Source organism: Poecilia formosa, unplaced genomic scaffold, assembly GCF_000485575.1.
Source record: "Poecilia formosa unplaced genomic scaffold, Poecilia_formosa-5.1.2 Scaffold80, whole genome shotgun sequence".
NCBI classification, from domain to species: Eukaryota; Metazoa; Chordata; class Actinopteri; order Cyprinodontiformes; family Poeciliidae; genus Poecilia; species Poecilia formosa.
This window is the reverse complement of record NW_006800019.1, coordinates 527,605-549,141: the sequence shown is the minus strand read 5'-3', so window position 1 is coordinate 549,141 and position 21,537 is coordinate 527,605. Positions and strand designations below refer to the sequence as shown.

The 21,537-nt window shown below is 41.4% G+C and overlaps 3 protein-coding genes across 6 annotated transcripts in view; all 3 read right to left on the bottom strand.

Moving 5' to 3' along the window:
* LOC103141113 (protein lifeguard 2-like) overlaps positions 1 to 415 on the bottom strand; it is an 8,449-nt gene extending 8,034 nt beyond the window's left edge. Inside the window, exons 1-2 of one of the 2 annotated variants that reach the window (XM_016673695.1) lie at positions 204 to 415; positions 131 to 172 (exon numbers count right to left, since the gene is read on the bottom strand). In XM_016673695.1, the coding sequence (XP_016529181.1) occupies positions 131 to 145 (15 nt within the window). In that variant the 5' untranslated portion in view covers positions 146 to 172; positions 204 to 415. Of the gene's footprint in view, positions 1 to 130 lie in introns of both variants that reach the window. The other variant, XM_007556567.2, reaches the window with a different exon arrangement.
* Positions 416 to 1,406: 991 nt separating this feature from the next.
* Positions 1,407 to 3,680, bottom strand: mfsd5 (major facilitator superfamily domain containing 5). The gene is made up of 2 exons (XM_007556566.1): positions 3,533 to 3,680; positions 1,407 to 3,198 (listed from the first exon to the last, which is right to left on the bottom strand). Exon 2 carries the CDS (start codon positions 3,120 to 3,122, stop codon positions 1,674 to 1,676), a length of 1,449 nt encoding a protein of 482 aa, XP_007556628.1. The 5' UTR covers positions 3,123 to 3,198; positions 3,533 to 3,680; the 3' UTR covers positions 1,407 to 1,673.
* An 814-nt stretch (positions 3,681 to 4,494) lies between these two features.
* LOC103141111 (nuclear receptor subfamily 1 group D member 1-like) lies at positions 4,495 to 18,782 on the bottom strand. Of its 3 annotated transcripts, none has more exons than XM_007556563.2 (8): positions 18,188 to 18,782; positions 11,275 to 11,583; positions 11,086 to 11,174; positions 10,853 to 10,997; positions 7,120 to 7,703; positions 6,847 to 7,032; positions 6,528 to 6,738; positions 4,495 to 5,945 (listed from the first exon to the last, which is right to left on the bottom strand). In XM_007556563.2, the coding sequence occupies exons 1-8, from the start codon at positions 18,207 to 18,209 to the stop codon at positions 5,749 to 5,751; spliced, it is 1,743 nt and encodes a 580-aa protein (XP_007556625.1). In that variant the 5' UTR covers positions 18,210 to 18,782; the 3' UTR covers positions 4,495 to 5,748. The 3 variants fall into 3 exon arrangements, with proteins under 3 accessions (XP_007556625.1, XP_007556626.1, XP_007556624.1); XM_007556564.2 differs by having other exon boundaries at positions 18,191 to 18,782; XM_007556562.2 differs by lacking the exon at positions 18,188 to 18,782 and having other exon boundaries at positions 11,275 to 12,080.
* Between the last annotated feature and the right edge of the window lie 2,755 nt (positions 18,783 to 21,537).

The window sequence follows — 21,537 nt, the reverse complement described above, 5'->3', positions numbered from 1 at the left end:
TAGATAGATAGATAGATAGATAGATAGATAGATAGATAGATAGATAGATAGATAGATAGATAGATAGATAGATAGATAGAAGAAAGGTAAACATAGACAACAACAGAGGACAAGGACAGCTCATTCATACCTTGCCCTGTGTCATGATGCCTGTCTTTACTCCGTCAGCAGCTTGTATTGATGCCTGTCTTTACTCCGTCAGCAGCTTGTATTGGTTTCCTTGCCAACCAGCCAGTCAGTGGGGATCTGGTGTCTTCTTCCCTGTTAATGCACCTCTCAAAGCCAAAACAGTGAACTAACAGCTGGGAAATCGGGCTTTGGACTTTTTATGCGTCCTGCTGTCTGATGAGACTGAACACCGGGCTCTGATGACGCACTGATGTAATCTCAAAACATCGCACTTTCCACTTGTGCGGATGCCCCTCCCACACCCACGGAGGGATGTTCTAGCAGCATCCAGAGGAAGCTGCTCCATAGAAGAGAACTGGGACTGTACCACAGCCCCTCGGAAAGTGGGGAGCGGCAGCATGAGACCTGCGTGATGCGTTTTGAGGTCTGTAAGTCCAGAGAAATCTGGAAATACGGTCTGCAGCAGAGGTGGTGGAGTGGGGAGTTGGTGTAGAGCTGAATTTTTTTATGTTTTTGGAGGGGGGAGTTCTACATCAGATTTGGCAAAAATATTTTCAGTTTAATTAAGTTGGCTTACTGTACATAAATGAATCAAAGTAGACACTTTCATGCCACATTTTATTAAAATCAAATGTAAAATTACATAATTTATTAATTAGACCTCAATATTTAGCAGTATGTATGTTTTATGTGATAGACCAGCACAAAGTAGGTAATTTTAAAGGTGAACAAAGGGATATTCATCCTTCTCTGATATCCTAAAACAAAGTCCATTGCTGTGCATTTGTCTTCAGAAGTCAGATAATTAATAAGCAGACTCCATTGAGTCCCAGAGTATGGCAGCCTTTTCAGACCAAAAGTAAGCTGGTTAGCCCAAAATACAAAATGTCTTGCACAAAATCAACAAAAAAATCTCATTGTGTATTACTCTGAAAACACCATTCATACAGTAACATATGGTAGCATCATGCCATGGAATGCTTTCATTTTAAATTATAAAGAACAGAAACATGGACAAAAATAGACAAAAGTTGCATATGAAACTGAAAAGATGAAGTGATGTGACCCTTATAGATTGCTAATATTGTCTTTAGCTTTACAGATATACTTTCAAGCCTCTGTAAACTAAACTTTTCCATTTTTTCTCCATGAAGTACCTATACTGCTAAACCTTATGGAGGTTTTGAGTTGCATTTAACTGATTGCATCCTATGAATGGACTTTTGGAGCCATGTATAAGTACCTGAAATCATTTACAGAAAGACTCAGAGGCTGTGCAGCATTTTAGGAATTTGTTTAATAAACGAAGCCAGATGCAGCCATTTTCCCGTAGCATCCTTAAACACGAAGGGTGTACAACATTCATAAATAACAAACCAGGTAATAACAAGCAAACATAAAAACTGAAACTACACTAAATTTACCGACAACCCTTGTTGATTTCCTTTATTTGGCAAATGTGAACTAAAAATCTATCCCAGTGAAGTCTGACCAAATTACATATTTAAATCAGGCAATCTTAAATTGATATGTGGCCCAAGTCTTTACTCCATCTCCCCCTCCCCTCTGCATCCCTCCAGTCTCAGGTCAATGTCATTCCTGCTCAGGGTGAAAAGACTAATGACGGCCATCAGAGCCGCCAGCATCATGATGGCGCAGCCTCCGAACATGTGTCTGGTGCCGCCGCCGCCCTCTCCCCCGCCTGTTCCAGAGATTTCTCCGTGGAGCGCCAGCAGTCCCAAGCAGGCCAGCAGGTGCAGCGGTAGCCGAAACCAGGCCAGCACGCCGGCACGCTTCTCCTCTGGGATCACCCTTCCCTGCAGAAAGCTGACTGCCGGGAAGTACAGGCCGCACGCCAGCTCCAGCAGGAGGAAGGCCAGGAAGGAATCGTGAGGCCTCGGCTGTCCCGGCACGGTGGAAAAAGTTAACATGAAGAATGAAAAGAAGGCCATCAGAATGGCGAGACAGAGCACCTGACCAGGCTGCAGATGATAACGAGTGGAAGTGGCTAAGCGGTACAGCAGGGAGCCCACCATAGAGGCCGCCATGAGGCAGGAGAACACTATACCTAAAGGGGGGCCATGAGGGTCCAGCACTGGAGTCCACAGGAAGACAAAAATGTAGAGGACACTTTCAAACAGAGCCTGCACACCACCTAAGAGCAGGACTCTCTTGTCTGACAGCAGGCAACGGAGTCCCTCCTGGCAGCTGCGTGAAAATCGCTCTTTAGCAGACAAACGAATGACACCTCCAGTTGCAGCGCCAAGTATCAGAGTCGGTTTATCTCCTTCAGGACCTCTTTCAGCCTCCTCCTTACCCCAGTCTGTTAGTACCACCCAGCCACAGCAGCCAAGGCAGGGCACAGCCAGCAGAAAGGGAGCCACTGGTCCCAAGTGAAGCCACTCAGCCAGCAAGTTAGCTACAAGCCCTGCTCCCACTGCCAGGCCATGGTTCCAGGTAGCAACTTTATTAAAGGTGCTGGGGATCCACTCTTTGGGAAAGTCGTGGACATCTAAATGTCTGTGCACATACCAGGCTTCAAACGTGGTGGCGAGCAGGGATGTGGACAGACCCCCCAGGATGCGACCCACGATCAAAACAAAATAGTCCCTGGAGAGCTTGGTGAGACAGCAGGCCGAGTAGGTCACGCAGAAGAGCAGACATGTTTGTCTGCGGCCCAGGACCTGAGGCAGCCAGCCTGAAAACGGAGCAAACAGGACGCAGGCGGCCAGTCCGCAAACGTATAAAATAGCTATTTGAGATTCTAGGAAGCTGTAGTGGCGGTACAGTTTGTAGAGGTAAGGACCCTGGAGCCAGTCTGCCCACAAGGCCAGGAGGTACGCCCGCAGAAATATGCTCTGGAATCGACGGAAAGCCGGGTTGGCAACAGCAGTGGGAGTGGATTGAGGTGGTGTGAGGCGGCGTGCTGTGAACTCCAAGCCGACACACAGGGCCAGCAGGACAATTATCGCAAAGTAAGCCGTCACCAACATCTTGAGTCGTGCTGCACACAGTTAGTCAAAGCGGAGTTTCAACTTTCCCATGTATTTTCCTCCTGTTCTTCTGGAACTGTGAAAAACACAACAGAGGTGCTACTGAGTAAAAATATTCACCATGTTATTTTAACACTAATAATACTATTTTCACTCATTGATTTTGGTCACCTAACACCAAAAAAGAGCTGGTTGCAACCGGAAAACATTAGGTTCACAAGTATAAAAAGCTGAAAGACTGATTATGGACAGCTAACTTCACTTAAAATGAATATACAGCTAAACAGTTCCTGTTACAGTTGTCGTTAGCATGTGAGCTAACGTGCTACTACCAAGATAAGAGCGAGTGTTTTTAATGCAATAAGCCGAATATTTTTGGCATCCAAATTATAGAGTGTAATATATCTTACCATATCGGTTAACACCGGTCCCATATTAAATGTACACTTTAGCAATGACTAACACTAAACAACTCAGCAATGGTCTAGGATTGTAGCAAGTGAACATTAGCAAACACATCCTTCTCTTCCTGGATCCAATGTTTGTTTTTTGTCACCAGTAGATGGCGCTCCTACCTCACTTTTTTACTCAAGTTTGTAGACGGTCCCTTTCACGTGGCATAACCAGTTTTTTCTGAGCTACTTTTTCCCTGCATCATTGGTGAAAAAACCAAACCATTTACTGTACCCTTAAATTTCATTCTATTTATTTAGCTTTATTTCATATCTCTTGATTTTACTTTTTCCATTCTGCTTTCCTTTAATTTTGCCATATCATGCCATTGCACTTTAGTTAATGATCAACTTGATTTAGCTTTAACTGTACTTTAGTATTTTACTCAAACTTATTTTTCTTCACCTTAACCTTATGTTACTCTACTGCTTGTTAGATGTTTTTTTCCCATTAGATTAAATTTATTTTTTTTTGTTCTTGCTTTACATTTTTTACACTTAACTTTTCTTTATAGTGGGTTATTTTACTTTGCTTTACTTTCCCTTTTTTTGTTTTTGTTTTAATTCACTTGATATTACTTTGTCTTATTTAGTTAGCATTACAAGCATTTATTAGAGTTATATTATTGCTGAATCCTAAAATGGATATGGAGGGAGCTGGAAAATGTCTATTTTTTCAATAACATCCTTACAGATGTTTAACGGTAATGATTCCAGATCGTAGTGAATGCCATATAGTTTGGATTGCTGTACAGCTTATTTTATACATACATCAGGTCATACTTGGATTAACTATATTTTCTTATAGAACTAGTTACAAAAATAGGCTACACCCTGAATTTAAATGCACTTTAGCCAATATTTCTCAAAATAGATGTGAAATGGACACAGGAACATAGTAAAGTACAATTTGAACTTTGTCATTGTATTACTTTTATTAAGGAGGAAAAAAAAACAATTTACAAAATGTACAAGATGTGCACATTAGCCATAATCAAACAAACAGTGGGAGGATCAACTTCAGTCTCCCAGCCAAAAAATATCTATTTTGTTTGTATGACAAACATTTGGGGGAAAGGATGAGTTCGTGAGCTTTAAGTGCTGGTGATATCAAGGATTATGCTGGCTGGTTATATTATCTAACATTTGGAAGTGTGCCCAAGAATCTGAGAATTCCCTTCAACACATTCACCTGTGCTTTGCCTCTTAGGCGTACAGCCAGACCCCTCACTGAGTTACAGGAAGGTCGAATACATTCTTCTTTATATCAGACTCGGTCCTTTAAATCTCTGCAGCAAATCATACATACATAACAAGGTAACGTCATATTTACAAAGTGACAAAAAATAAAAACGAAGAAGCTTTAAGGTTCATTGTGAGGGGAGTGTCTCTACCAGTCCATATGTGATGAAGTACAGTGATCCAGACAGAATGCTTATACAAAATAATACAAAAAAGCCTCTGATATTTCAACCCGATCTCTGGTGTACAAATGTGCAACAGACTGAATCCTACTGTGCACAAATGACACGTCAAAACAATGGTCTCAATTCAGATGGCATAATTTGTGAAACAGAAATACATAATTATCTTAATAGCTCTGACTTCACTATAATATATATATACAGGTTCCCTTTTTGTCTTAAATACAACTCAATACTTGATCATTTGTCACCAGTGGTCCCTAATTATTTATTGTGTTAGTCTACAATATTCATCCTTCAGCTGCTGCTTAGTGCTGGTCCGGTGATACCAAATGAACATAAATGGACAACGTGAACTAGAATCATTTTCTGCCTATACGAGGAAATAAACAAATGATCTGTCCAACAATCTATCTGCAACTCTACTAATTAAGTTTTACCTGGAATAATGTCTCCTATGAGGTAATGAGAGTATTTTATGTACATGAATTTTATGGATGTGTGTGTGTGTTTTTTTTTGTTTTTTGTTTTTTTGTCTTTTGTCTCAAAAACATTGCATATATGTCAAAAATCTGTCAGAAATATGTTTCTTCCCCTCATTTGTCCTTTAAAAAAACAAAACATTCTTATTGCACAACATCACGTCCCTCGCAGTTAAAAGGAAGTCCGGTCTTTCGACCAAAAAAACACACAGTATACATCTGTGTGTATACTTCTTTTGTGTAATTGTGCAGCAAACAAGTCTCTTCCTTATGGGTCAATGCGAAAGGCCAACAGTTTGTCGGAGTGCAGGTTATTGAGGGTTCGCAGGTCCGGTAGGCGCAGTAGGAGTTTGGAGAAGAGGGCGGAGTCGTCTGGGCGTCGGCGACTGATTAGCGACCGAAGGGCGCGGATCAGGCCCTCCTGTAGCTGCTCCACGGCTCTCATATCTGAGATGCCAGAACAGTCTGGGAGGAACGGAGATTCACAGCGTCAGTTGTTTACAGTGTTAGTTCATGGTCTCACTATTTCAGAAACAATTGCTCACAGCGCTGCAGCATATGCAGCGCATTGCCAAAGTATTAATACCTCTTCACATTTTTTTGTCATTTTCCAACCACAAATAATATATCTCACTGGAATGTGATATCATAGATGAGCGTGAAGGAGAGCCTATTGTAATTTTGAAGTGGAGTGAAAATATCTGTCTGGTGTGCACCTTGGGCGATGTTCTTTGGTTACTAATGTTAGATATAAAACTTCAAAGGCCTTCACAAAACAGCTCTATTTACTCAAAAATTAAATTACACACATGTAGACTAATTAGTTACTAAATAGTTGATATGTGAAGGTATTTAGTTGCACTTGATTTTATTTAGGACTATGAGAATAAAAGGGATCAAATGCAAACTCAGTTTTTTCTTCTTCACAATGTTGGTTTGCAATGCTCCATCACTTAGACTCCCAACAGAATAAATACAAGTTTGAGTTCCTAATGACAATAATGATCACTTTTGCATGAGACTATGTATGTCAGTTCTTTGTCTCACCTGCAGAAACCAGCACCACAGCCATGAACAGGGCCATCTCATCAGGCTCCAGTCCCAGGGAGCCCAGCTTCTCGCTGAACTCAAACATCGCATCCAGAAGAGACCCCATGCCCAAGACTCGCAAAGTGGATAGAGGGTACGTCTGGCCATTTAGGAAGGTCACCGTACGTTGCTCAGCATTGAACAAAGTGCAAAACCTCACCATGAGAACCTAAACACACAAATAATTTGAAAAAGAAAAATTTTTTTTAGAAAAAAACAAAATCTATAGTGTGCAAGGAGCGAAACACAAAATAACAAAATATGTTATTAAGATTACCTGGAAGGTGCCGGACTTTAGCAGCATGACCTGGTCCTGTTGGCTCAGTTCTTGGAACCCAGGGATGCCCTTGGCAAACTCCACAACTTCTTTCACAGCAGGGGTGAAACACTGAGAAAAGGACTCCCATATCTCCTGACTTGTTCGCTCTGCTCCTGATACAGGGCACGCATTGAGAGGGCAGGCCTGGAGGAGAAACCCCACAAAAATATTAATCGCTGATCAAATGAGAGATAACATTCAATGATATATTTGTTCAATTCTCACCCTTACCAGCACTTTAGCTCCTGGTGGTAATTTCCATGGACAGGTGGAGGGGTGGTTTTGGGCGACTTCTCCAGAGGGAAAACTGTTATGGTTGGTGGAGCTGATTCTTTGCCCCATTGCAGTATTTGACTGGTTATGATTCTGATTTGTTGACACTAAATACGAATAGTGATTGTTGTCCACTTTGTGAAACGCAGGTTGGTTATTGTTAGAGGCAACGGGGCACATAGTTGCATGGGAGACGGGGCTCGACTGATAACTCTGGGTGGAGTTGGGATGAGATGATGCTTGGAAACCACCATCCCGAGAAAAGGTAGATGCGTTATTGTTGTTGCTGCTGCTGCTGGAAGTGGAAATGGCCCTTTTGGAGGATCTCTCGTGGCTGTTGTTGCCGGTGAAGATGTCCCGATAGGCTTTGGAAATGGTCCCAATGGCCTCTTTTGAGTTGCAGTCGTCTGTGCTGATGGTACTGTCCCTCACTGAAGAGTCCATGTCCATGGCAGCTGACTCATTCAGGCTGTTCATGTAGCTCTGCATTTCGTCGAGAAGTCGCTGTTTCTCCCGTTTAGGAATGCGCCCAAAACGCACAGCTGAGGACGACATAAACATTAGAGGGAAAACATTAAAACTTGGGCTGGGCAACTTGGGCAGTCTGTATTTTTCCCTACTTTTAAATAACAGTAGGACCACGTTTTCATGGTCACGACGTACCTGTACAATTTCAGAATGTCATCAGCAGCTAAAATTATAAAGATACCAAAGCTCCACTGAGAGGAGAGGAAAATATTGTCAAGGAAACGCCAGACTGCAATCTGCAGTAATCTTTCAGACTTCACTATCAAAATCAAGTAAATATTCGTATCGAGTCTCTGCTGTTTTGTCACTCGTATCCCGACCTCTCCCTTCTCATAGAAGCCATCAGCTGGAAAGGCTATTTATAGACCCCCTGCTGCCATCTGCCTCATCCTCCTCTCCATCCAGCCCTTCTTTCCTGTTCCTCCTGTTCTCCCTCCCTTCAAACTGTAAGTAGGGCAGTGGGGCAACATGCGTATGATGTCAATGATATGAAGGTTTAGGAAGAAAAAAAAAAAAAAAAAAAGAAAAAAGAGGGGAGACAAGTAAGTTTCAGATATGAGTTGAGGAGCCAGTCAAAAGAAAAAAGTGAAAAGGTTGACATAAAAGAAGGTGAAGCAAGGAAAGTGAGAAAGAGAGAGTGTGGGACTGTGTGTCTGTGTGTACCCACAAGATTGAGTCTGATAAGGCAAGAAAAAGTCGAACTGGTGCAACTTCAAAGACTTTTGCAAGTAAGGCAAGGCAGGGTAGGTTTATTTCAATAGCGCCTTTCTTTACATGGAGCAGCGGTAAAGATACTTTTAAAAACAAGATACATGTTTAAAGTGTAAATTTCAATGTAAACGTCAAAAAATGACAGACTCTTTAAAATGCTCATTTAAAACAAATAAATAGCTAAAAGATGCTGAAAGTGAAATGGTGAAGTAACCGTTAACCATTAAGGGAAGGGTGAAACAAAAGTCTGCGTTTTCTTTACATCACAGGTTTTTTTTGTTGTTTGTTTGTTTCTTTAATTGAGGAGCTCATAAACTAAATGCTGTCTTCCAACCTAAAGTTCTGAACACAGGTTTCTGATGACCCCATAGATCAACATGGTTCATGTTGCACACTTGGTGCCTAATAAATCATTAAAAAAGACTTTATAATCTCTCTTTCTACAAAAATTAAGCCAGTGCAGTGATTTGAGGTCAGGATTGATGTGATTCAGCTTCCTGGAGTTGGTCAGGACTCTGGATGCAATACTTGCTGCAGAGACCAGTAAAGATTCTAATACATAAATTTTTTTGAAAATGATGACAAAAATTATTATTCCTCCCCCCCTCCTTTTCTGTATCTAAATTATTGGTGGCATGGGGACAAAGTCTTGATGACTGGAATAGATTTTATCCATGTGGTGACACAAATATAAAGTTGTTTGTTGCCAGCTATAATGAGATTACTTGTACTCCTTAATATAGGGGTAGTATGTGAATATTAAATAGTTAAAAGTTCCCTTAAAATACTGTCTTGAGGAACACCAAATGGACTTTTTGTTTGCTCATATTTATGATCACCAAATTAAATAAAATAGCAGTGATATCCTTAAAAAGATCTCAACCAATCTAACACAGTACCAGACAATACCACCAACTTTTTTTAGTCTGTCAATCACTATGTTATGATCATTTGTGTTGAAAGCATCACTGAGATCCGGGAAAGCACAGCTCTTTCTTTATGCAGAGTTACAGGTAAATCTGCAATTAGCCAATAGTGAGTCAATGGACTATATTGTCATTCTGTGTGTTGAACTCTTTTCTTAATTACATATTAATGATACTTTAGGTAAAGTGTATTTAGGTCAAGTGTTGCTGCATTTAGCAAATATGCATTCCTCTTGCTGTCGCCTGCGGGAACTTTTGAGGGGGACGCACGCAATGTGCGCTTAGACCCCTTTCATTATGCTTCAAACAAAACAAGTGCAAACTAATGAGCTGTTGCTCTACATATGATGCTCCGGTTAGAGAAGGAAAAAGTGTGCCACCCTACCAACGGACTTGTGACATTTGCTTATTTCAGAGCTTGAGTCGCACAGCTGCCTGCTGGAGTGAAATCAGGGTGTACTATTTATTGTGGGCTGCAGGCAGTTGCATGTGGTTTTCCTGTTTTCGTAATGGTTGAAACAGAGAAGAAAAGGGGTTTCTAGGTTGTGGTCCCGAACATTTTCAAAAATCTTCCCCCCTCGGAGGGTCGGCCCGGCTGTCTCGTTGTCGAGCTGCAGTTTTGCCACCCAATTTTCTCCGTGCACCAGAAGTGTCAAGCACATGCAGAAATAACACTAACCTCTTTACTAGATTAGGCAACGCAGAGAGCTGGAGGACGGAGATAAGCAGAAACCATACTGAGAGGAAGAAAACAGGCAAACTACACCATATAAGTAGGTCACGATGTGTGAGTAGACGATGGGGACAAATCTGTATTGTTTTTCTAGGTCAACCAAACTGCTCCTTTAATGTGGGATGATAGGTGATCAATTCAAGCTCAGCTTTCAGAGGTAAAATCATGTAACAGGAGAGCTGTGCCCGAGGAAGCCTGTCACAATGATGCTTTCTGCATGCTTTGCTTAATTGCTGCCCTGTTCCTCATTAACAGCAGCGAGATGTGCACACATATACACAAGGTAATCAAGCTGACCCTGTTCCAATTTCCCAAAATAATTCCTGTGTTTGCTGCAGTTTTCCATATGATAGATAACTTGAGGGACTAGAGGGCTCCTTTTCTCATAAATCACTGTCCGAAGGAGGGGCGTAGGAGAGCTAAGGGAACAGTGTATAGGAACATGGAGGAGGTGGGGGGAGTAAGAGGATAAAGGTAAATGTGTTGTGGAGAGGATGCTGCGAAGGGCAGCAAAAAGACACTTAGAAACTTAAGAGGGTGATACATAGCCAGGTGTTTTGTGGCAATGCGGTGACAAAATAAAAGTGAATGACAGGTGCAGGTCCTATATTGAGAAAGGAAAGTAATTGAGCCACTGGCACGATGACCTGAAAAACCTTCTCTCTCACAGACCTACATATGAGCACTGACTTAGTTTCTGGCTGTCCATTTCTGGCTAATCAGAACACTGTGAAATTTTGGCAGCTCCGCACATGTTTCTCTCATTAAACAGAAATATGTCAGGGTGTCTCACCGTCTCTCGACATGCCGACGGAGAGGCATTTCTTGAAACGGCAGTGCTGGCATCTGTTGCGGTTCATCCGCATGATCAGACAGTTCTCGTTCTTCACGCACATCTTGTAGTTGATGTTCTGCTGGATGCTGCGGCGGAAAAAGCCCTGGCACGAAAAGGAGTGTGTAAGTGTCATAGAAAATTTTAACACTTAAGACATAGTCATTGTTTTATTTTCTTGTTAAGTGTCTCACCTTGCAGCCCTCACATGCATGCACTCCATAGTGGAAACCGGATGCAATGTCTCCACAAACTTTACAGAGCAGGACCATTCCACCCGTCTCTGAGAATGGAAAAACAAGATATTTTATTCAATGAAAAAAGGTGAAGAAGTAGATGTATATACATATATTTGTACGTAAAAATAGAGAAGGAACACTAACTGGTGAACGTTCCCGCAAACCCGCAGGGTCTCTTTCCCGCAATAGGGTGTGCATAGGGTTGCTGTGGAGCAGCGGCGGCTGAGGAAGCGCTGAAGACCTCTGGGAACTGGAACACCAGTTTGGAAGTCGGGGTGTTGGCCCCAGTCGTCCGACCCTGCCTGAGCGCCCCGATCTCAGTGAAGGTAACTTCTTCTGGAGACGAAGGCTGGGAGTGTGAAGAGGGTGACTGTGTTTGGTACCCACTGGAGGGGCTGCCAGGGCTCGGGCTTGCGCTGCCTGAAGACCCTGCGTACAGGATGACTCCACCTCCTGCGTAGAAGAATGAACGACATTGAACCTCACAGCTAAGCAACATTACGCCTAATTTTGCTGACAGTGTCATTCAACCTTCCATTTTATTATCATTAATATATAATGTTATATTAATATTAGTAGAGTAATACAGTCAATATAATCAGATATAATACAAAACTGCAACAGAAAAACAGAGTTGTCCCTCTCCCTCCCCCAAATATGACCGTCTCATTCTTCTGACCTAAATATGTCTCTTGCAAAGTGTAACAGACCACTGCAATTAGGTCACCATGTTTGAGATCCATTTCATTTCAATGTCTGCTGAATTACAACAGAAGCACGAATCATTCTACTTAAAGATATACTGAGTAGATGATTACTTGTAAGCAAGAGCATTGTAAAAGAGAGGTGGAGAGCATGACATAAAAATTCTAATTAAATATGTTCCACCAAATATTGGTTTCTGGACACTCACAAAATTAAAACGTTGGAATTGTGTATTTTGAAGATTGTTTTTTTTTTTTTAAATCATTTGAGAGCTGAAAAACTTCAGTTTATTTTGTCCGTTTCTCATATTTTATTTAAAAACTGATTTTATTTAAATTTTATTGCACTGAAATCGGTTTAGCTTCTCTTTGCAGGATGCATTATGATGTAATACCGCCAAAGCTCTATTTGTGGAGAACAGGTCCGTTTGTATGCAGCTTCCTGAGTGCAGCGGATAAACTGGGACTAAAAATACTACTGGCAACATTTTTTTTTTTTTTTTTTTTTTTTGCTGAATGCACCATCCGAACGTCACTGTCGGTAAATAATTCTCCTGCCGCGTTAATGCACTGCTCAGGTTCTGTTTATGTGCTGCATCCCCCGCATCTCCCGTCTTCCCTTCCCCTTCATGCCAGGCGCTGTGGATGAGCTGAGACGCGACCTCACGTGTCTGCGGGGTCCGCTGCCTCCTCCGCTCCAATAATAGCCGCGCTCCCGTGGCACCGTGCCCAGCTTCAGCTAAACAGCACGACACCTGACCGCCGCCTCACATGCATGGACTCCTGACACGGTTACTGCCCGAATCAAATCCGCAGTCCCGTGTAAAAAGGGGGGAGGGGGGTTAAAACACGCCAAATCTGAAGTCTGAATCAGTGTTTATAAACAAACGCAGGCTGGGGGAAGCGCCCGGGGGCGTGAGTTGGCGCAGAGGACCAAAGTTTAGAAATGCAAGTCGAGTTATTTGCGAAGAGGTAGCTAACTTCATGAACCACGTAAACGAGAAGTATAGGAGGTAATGCTAAATTTAAATTGTGCTGCTCTATGTCAACAGGATGTTTTAAATAATACGTATAAAGCAACAACAACAACAACAACAAAAAACAACGACTTGTAATTAATATTCTTGCATTTGCGTGTGAGGCATTGCTTCATTCAACGCATCAAAGTGCAGTCAGACTAGTTGTTATCCTTTTGACCTCTGTGTGTCAAACAAACCAACCCCTCTGCTGCACAAGTTACAGCACAAGCTCAATTGTTTTGATAATCCCTCCACCAGCACGTGTTGGTGGATTTGTTGACTCATGCCAGAGTCATATCCAGCAGACACAGGCTTCTCTGCTTTACTTCTCATGAGCTTAAACGCACACAGTCAAACGCTCAGCCTCCCACTCCACCCCGACACATTGCATGTCCACCTGAAGACTCACATGTACTTGTGTTTATGAATGACTGCAAGAGTTGTTAAAACTGTCAATTAATAACCCCTTTGGCATTCTGCTTTTTAGCAGCCATGTGGGAGGTTTGTTGACAATATAATCCTCGGTAATAAAGGACTTTTATAGCTGAAAATCATTTGGTAGTCAAGTTGCCAATAGTGGAAATCTACTTTATTGCTTGTTTTTGCAAGCCAACTATGTTTTTAGGAAGACTATTAGATGATCTTTGATGTATTTATATGCAGAGGCAAAACTATTTTGTGGATAGCTTGTTTCAGTTAATAAAAAATGATGATGGAACATATCAGCCAAGAGGGATTCCCAGTAGTAGACCTTGTTTTAGCTAATAAAATATACAAAAAGACTTCTTTAGGTTTGTCTTGTAGATCAATGAGACCAAAGAAGGAGGGTTGGCTCCAAAAACCAAACACAGAATATAAGCTTAACTACCTGATACCCACTGTCATACATAATAGTGGAAAAGTGATGATTTGTACTTCTATCCCACAGCCTGGTCCAAGTTTCTACTGCTTCAGTCATGGACTTCTTTCTATATTAACGTCTTCACTCAGTTTTAACTCTCACTTGAAGCTTTTTTTTTTTCTGAAATTTGATAATGGAGCAGGATGATGATCCCACTCAACAGCAAATGTACAACTAAAAAGCTGAAAAAAGTCCATCTCCAGGCTTCAGCCTGTTTGAACTATCTCGACAATATCCTTAGAAGGCTAGAGTTCGCAAATGCGTGCACACCTCAATGAACTGTAAACATTGTAAAGAATAATGTGCCAAGGCTTCTCTGAAGCCATAAAAGAGACCAATAAGGTAATTCAGGAACAATTTATTGCAGCAGGCTCTTCTATCTAAAAATAAGGTAGGATTTCCTTCAACCTCCGTCTGGCTTTTGGCTCATATTTACTGGTAAACACCTTGATATTTTTTTGCTCTTTCTAATTTTATTTATTTATTTTTACTATGAATGTGCAGACATGTGCCATTGTCCAGTTGTTACGTTGTTCTATGAGAACTCTTTGCTATAGGTACTACCTACATAACTACTGAAGAAAGCAACTTTCAAAAGTCAAACTCCTCCTTATTTTTTTCAACTTTCACTGTGATTTCCCATACAAACAAGAGAGACTAGCATGCTTCCTATCATATGAAAACAGTTACAATGTAGGTCATACCAACATCTTTCATTGAGTCAATCATTCCTCTCAGCCTGGCTTAAGTTGCCTACTCGTGCAAGCACTAATCTGTGAGTGCAGGCAGAGAAACGTGAGTAGTGAACAACCCAACAGTCAAGCACGTTGCTTTCTTTTTCTTTCTTTTTCTTGTGCACCTGATCGTGTTTGGTGGACTTTGGACACAAACATTGCCAGTTTGTTTGTTGAAAGAAAAAATTAATTCGTCAGCATTGAATTAACATTTTATTCTTTAGTCACAACCATATTATTAATTTTTGTTTCTTTGTTGGAGAAATATTGACATACCCAGGTCAATATTTGCTCAATCAGTTGAGCTGACCTTATTAAGCTAACTGCTACTAGCATTTAGGCTAACAGGAATATATTTCTCTGCAATTTGGACAACAAAATACTGTACTGGTATTCTGTAGAATATTTTATACTTTGTTAAAGGTTTCATGAGATTATCAGATCAACAAATAAAGGTCAAGCTTGGTGGGAAAATATCCGTTTTTCCCACTCAAAACTCCTGTTTATGGGCTCTCTCTGTTAATACTTCCAGCTTTTTAAACTGAAAATGTCCTCATTTGAGTGAAAATGGAACCTACCATTAAGCAGAATCCTTCAACCAACAATACCTTGCCTGCCTCTGCAATTCTTAACTCAAGTTCTGTTTTACTGCTGTTTTAGAATGACTGTCAAGACGGGGGTACTTGAAAATGCTCCACTTTCAAAGATGGTGCTTGGTTTTCAAAGCTCAAGAACCAATGGTGCAGAGAGGCCATGAGCTATTTTGTGCCACTTCTGGATGTGAACACTTGGGTGTTTGCAGCAGACTTCATTACCACGGGCTTGCGTAAGTAGGTCAATATCACAGGAACTTGATAGAAGTGTGTCTATGTGCCTCTAGCATCTCTTGAAAGTGGTTGCCATCACATTGCAGTGCTGGCATAATCACCTATCCTTACACTGAGCATAGGCGTCATATAATAAAGATCGAATCAAGCTGAAGGGATTTCATTGGGTAAAAATTTGCTCAGTCAAGGATGAGGGAAATAATCTTCGGTGTTTGACAATAGATTTATCTGCTATCTGTTGCAGATTTATCTGCATCATCTGAAGCAGTCACGTTATCGCGGAAACCCACCCTAAGCGGATGTGTGCCCTGATCTAATGCGGACAGATGTTGCAGTCTGGAAACCGAGACACATTCTACCACACTGCGGATTCCGTGATCCAAATGAGAGAGAGAGAGCGCGAGAGAATGAGACGAAGGGAGGGGAGATGAAAGCATAAAGTTCGGGAGGCAAACAGAGCATGCGGAAGAGAAACGTGACCAGAGAAGGTGGGGTGGAGGAGGGGGGAGAGTTAATGCACGGAACTGCTGACCCACTGACCAAGCTCTCCCTCTCTGTCGCTGCAGGCGGCATCAAAAGCAGCAGCGTCCGTGAGAGCGGTGAGGCGGCAGGAGGGGAGAGGAAGAGAGGAAAGGAGGGCCTGGCTATCTCACGCGCTGCACGCGGCTTTGTAAGGAAGGCCACGTGAGGGAGGCTTTTGACGAAGATTTCTTTAGGAAGACATGAAGCTGCGCTCCAGCAAGGAAACGCAGCCTCTACGGCACGCCAAGGGGGCTTGTGATTAAAGGGCCGCATTAAATAGAGCAGCGTGTAAAGCAAAAGGGTGGTCTGACAGGATACGCTAGTTACAACACCGCCTGCACTGTCAGTCAGGCAGCAGGGCGAAATCTGGCCCATGTGTCAGTGTATGAATAGGATCCACTAATTTCTGGCGATATTAACCGAATTCATTCGTTTTATCACCAGTTCCCACAGTAACCCGCATGCTCATAAAGTAACAACATAGCCTCGATTCCTGTCGTGTAGCTAGTTTATTAATATTCAAATGTCATATTTATTTCTTATTTACTTGGAGCCTACAAAGAAAACTGTGGGATTTACTGTCAAATAATTTGGTTTTGACACTTTTTGGCTCTGAAAGTATTACCTTTCTTCAGGTTGTCAGTCAGTTTTTTCACTTTGCAACATCAATGACTAAATAGTTGATATCGAGTTGCCATGCACGGAGCCTCCAGCAGGGGGTGTCAAAGCAAATTGTAGGCTGAAGTTTGAAGGACTGACTATCAAGTGCAGTTGAACATTCAGGTCAAAAATCATATGTTTTTGCCAACTATTACGAATCGGTTTACTTTTTTTCTCACATTGTGGACGGTGCCTGATTTTATATTGCGACTGTCTCACAATCTTTCGATTTTATCCAGACTTTAACAACGGTCTCCTCAAAATTGAATTCCACACAGTTCATTTCAGTTTTCATCTTAAAAGACAAAAAGGTTTAATCAATTTCCAATAACATAATCTAACCATATAGACAGATTCAGTTACATTACAATTCAATTGTAGTTGTAACTCAGTCAAATTTGGATGATTTGCTTACAAGTCATGATTACCAGGTCAGCTTTATGGCACATATTTTAAACCATCCATTCTTAAGAGGCTAATTTAATAACCTTTAAGGGTTTTTCCTGACTACTTTTTCCACTTTTCACTTTTCAAACCATACCAGCATTAGGCTAAGTAATTCATATCCCACCATCACATTCATGAACTATCTAACATCATTCCTAAATTGTTGTTCTTGCCAATAGGGAATTAATTAATATTAGACTGAAACATACAGGCTTAAAGTAACTTGTAAATATTATTGCACAAACGAACGCAAAGTAAATCACAATAGCTCGTAAAACAACTGAAACTGTCTGCATCTGATGAATACTACAGCAGTCATAAACTATTCATGTCCCCGTGAGCTCCACTAAAACCCACTGGTACACTTATCAGTATAAACAGAAACCAGGTGAGTGGGTTCAGAATAACATGTTGACAGAGCTCAGGATGCTCGCATCACCTGCGCTGGAACGTGACGCTGTTGTAAATGATTGACCACCAATTAGGCGAGGAAAGCCGAGGGCACGCGCTCCTTTGGCTGACCTCGAGAGACCGCCGCCTAATTAATGCCTCTTAGCAGAAACGAGAGGCGAAGACAACGCGACTCCAAACTTTCACCAAATCGCCTGAATGTCGCAAACACACACCTTTATGCGCACGCTTCTATTTTTAACCCTTGAGGTCGGACAGTCTTTGAGCTCAGATGAAGTGCTGTCAGACTGCGATTGCAGCGAGAGTCTGGTGACTGTAGCTCCACGTGAGTTTGTTTTCATGGAGAACTACAGGAAGTGGTCAACCTCACTTCAACCGCGAGCGCTTCTCTGCGAAAGCTCGAGTCCGCGCCTCGCAGACCGAAGTTCTACACACACATGCAGCGACACAGCCCGTCATTGACTTTAAAGTAAACCTAAATATATTCAATGAGTGAAGAGCGAGCTATGTCAGAATAAATCACTTGACACTGCAAAGTTCAAACGAAAGAAAAACCCAATACTTGCTTTCATTAATTTTTTAAAAGTATATTAATACTAATAGTGATATTTATGAATAATATAGACAAATACAAGATAAAATGTTTTACTTTGAATTTTATTTTTTAAAGATATACGTCTTTATTATTTCCTTTTATAATTTAAATAACTGACTTGCCTTGCAGATAAAAATACTCATAACCTCAACCATCACAACAAAACTCCTAAAGGTGAAAAAACTAAACTAAACAAACGAACAAACAGACAAATAAAAAAGTAAAGTATAATCTTACCACCTCCAGGACTGTTATCCATCTCTCTCCTGTTGCTGATGACGACTTTAAAGCAACTTCACGGATGTCGAGGAATGCCTTTACACAGGCGCAAACGTCTTTTGAAGACTGACGAGGAAGTAAAAAGAATGCTCTGCAGAAAACACCTGCTCCATAGAGCGCGAAACTGGAAGAAGTGATGAAAATACGCTCAGTGCGCGTCTGGGGTCTTTGGTGCAGGTGCGTTAAGAGGCAGTCTCTCTCTTTGCAAGTTGCCGCTTGGCAGCTAGGAGATACCTGGATGCCTTTCGCGAGCTGCTTAACTGCAAAGTGCGCGGCTGTGGAGCGTGAGCGGTGATGCACGAGAGAAGACTGAGCAATTCTCACAGCTTCCAAGAAAGTGTTGTCAGCAAATCCCTGACCGGCGCGAGAGAGTCAGACATGACATACACACCCACTGATACAAACACCCACATCAATCACGTTTGCAGGTGAGCATAGGAAATGTGACCGCCTTTCCGTTCGTCCCAGCTTGAATAGTTGTGCCTGGTGTGTGTGTGTGTGTGCGTGTGTACGCGCATAGAGGGGTGGGTGGGGTGGGAGGGTGATTTGGCTCACTCTTTGTATCTTCCAGTCCCCTTTTTTGCTTCCACACCCCACCTCCCCCCGCCCCCGTTTACCCTGTGCCCCCACCTCCTCTTCTCACACTTTATGCGTTTTCATTGGTGGGGATCATGGAGCTGCGGGGAGTTTGATGGGCTTATTCTGCCGTGCCTTGCGTTCAGTAAAGCCACGCTACATGTGCGCTCTACATGTGCCTGGGAGAGTGCGCTGTCCTACTGATACACATTTTATGCAAAATACTGGTGCGCGTAGGGATAAGGCGATTGGAGGAGCAAGCACATGGACGAGAGGCGTGGCTCACCGTGACTGCCTGCTCTCTGACAGGCAGCAGGGCTGGTGACGGATGATAAACACTGAGCGGTGCCAAATACCGCGCAAGTGGCAACTTTAAAAGCCATGTACACGCGCAGAAATAAAGATGTGCAACTGGACTGATGACAACCTGGCGGCATGCTGCAAACGGAAAGCGTTTTCTCGGTTTTTTTTTTTTGCCTTTATTTTTTTTCATCATCAACGTAAATGCCACAGTCAAGGTAACTGTCAAGTGACTCTTGACAATCCCAATATCTGAGATACAATGTAAAGCCATCAACAAAAATACACATACAACATGCATGATTTGCAGTTTGTATAAAGCGCCCCTCAGTGGCAACATATGGCATTGACATATGTCGAGGACATTTTTTTCAGATTAACAAATTGAGACAGTTAATGTAATTCGATTCAACACATTGCCGATTTGTCTTCAAGTTAAAATCTTAATTAAAATTAAGAAACATTGTGAAACTAATAGAATCAGGGTAATGTGTTATTATTCTGCCTTTGTGTTATCAGGTTGCAGCATTTTAAAGTCAGCCATCCTTCCTGAACATATACATAACTAAACTTTTCTCATATAACTAGATAATGCAAATGAAAGCTAAGATTTTACATTCTAGGACTGTTTTATTTAAACTTACATGGACGATTTCAGCTGAGTCCCAGACAAATAGCTTAAGCTGGTCATGTAAAAAGATGAAAAAAAATCAAATAAAAAAAATCCCCCCAAATTTAAGAAGTATCTCATTTTTACATTATTTTTATTTTGAAAACAACCGCATGCAACATACATTTCAAGTTCTGGTAAAATGGACCATCAGGTCAAATGTGTAATTTTAAAACACCTACACTGTGGCAGGAACAAGCGACACCAAAACCTGACGTGCCCTACTCTCTTTTTTGCTGTTTTTTCTTTTTTCTAAATTTCTGTCTGTAACCTTACTTTTTTTTTGGAAGACAACCTCTTGGTAAGTGGGTCAACATATATTAGGGCAGGGCTATTCAAAGTGTGGGGCTTGCCCCTCCGCTGGTGGCGCCAAAGTCCTTCAGAATGTGTGTGTGTATGTGTATGAGTGTGTGGAGGGGGTGCAATAAAAACAATAAAAAGAAAAAAAATAGCTGCAAACATTTAACCAACTTTACCAAGCCTGTGCCAGAGAAAATGGATAGGTCTTAAGCTATGGCACTATAAATTACAAGGCAATATAATAAACCCCACAACATTTGTGAAACATGTATGAATGGGACATCAAGTATAGCAACAGCAAAAAGTTTACAGAAATTATAGCAACAATATAGTTGATGTGGGGGGAGACAGCTGTCTATTAACTCTGAGTCAGGGCTAGTTCTTCTACACGTTCAACCCCCCCTATTAGGGTAAGCACATTGCGTTTATTTTGGAACAGCATATCACTAAAATATTAGGAAATGGGGAAAAAAGCCAAACCTTCTTCTAATTTTTCAAAGTGCTCATAGTCTGATGAACTTATAAAGTTTTTCTTTGAACATAGGCTATTTTTCTTCTGTTATTTGGCAAGCTTTGAGCTTAGTCTTAAATGCAGCGAGGAAGGGCTTTCAAATGGAAAGCTCGTCTAAAAGCTCTGCCTCCATTCAGATGTGAGAAATTCTTGCAAGTAAGGCATCATACTGAGAGTGAAAGGGCTCCGAATAGGTTATAGGGAACAAGGTGCTCTTGTAAATAATACAGTGCCTGGCCATTAAGAGCTTTGTATGCAATAAGAAAGATCATAAATTCCTCTGTAAACTTTACAAGGGAATCCAGTGCAGCGATGCCAAGAAAGGAGAAATGTGATCTCTTTTTTTTGGACACCTGTTGGAACTCTTGTTGTTACCTGCTGCATGATTGTTTGGGGGGGTGGGTAGAAGGAGGAAGGGTTGTTTTTTGCAAACCATGACAAAACTGTATTGGAAATGTCTTGATTGGATGCCACGGTTGTGTGCATAAATTCAGCCCACATTTGGAAGGAGGTCGTCTTAAAGTTCCCAATAAATGTGCTGGCTAAAATTCTATGGGAATGTCAAACGCAAATAAATTGTTAGACTCTGAATCCCAGACTGTTTTATGACTGAAAATAATTACTAGACTTTTATCTAAATTCAGAAAATGAGAGGTCATCCACTTTCAAAACAAGAATGTAGGGTTAGGTAAAATGATAACAAATGATTATCAAAAGTCTTGCAATGCAAAGAGATGTCTTACTTCATCAAGATATTAACCAAAGGAAGTATGAATAAATAAGTACAGAATATGCCCAGAAACTGTTGAATTAGAAGGGATCATGAAGATGCACATTAGCAAATCTGGCATTTAAGTAGTTTGATCCCATTGAAACAAATGTTGAGTGATTTGTGTAGCAGTGAGCAAATAATCTATTACAGCTAACCTAAAAGCTAAAATTTTATTAAAA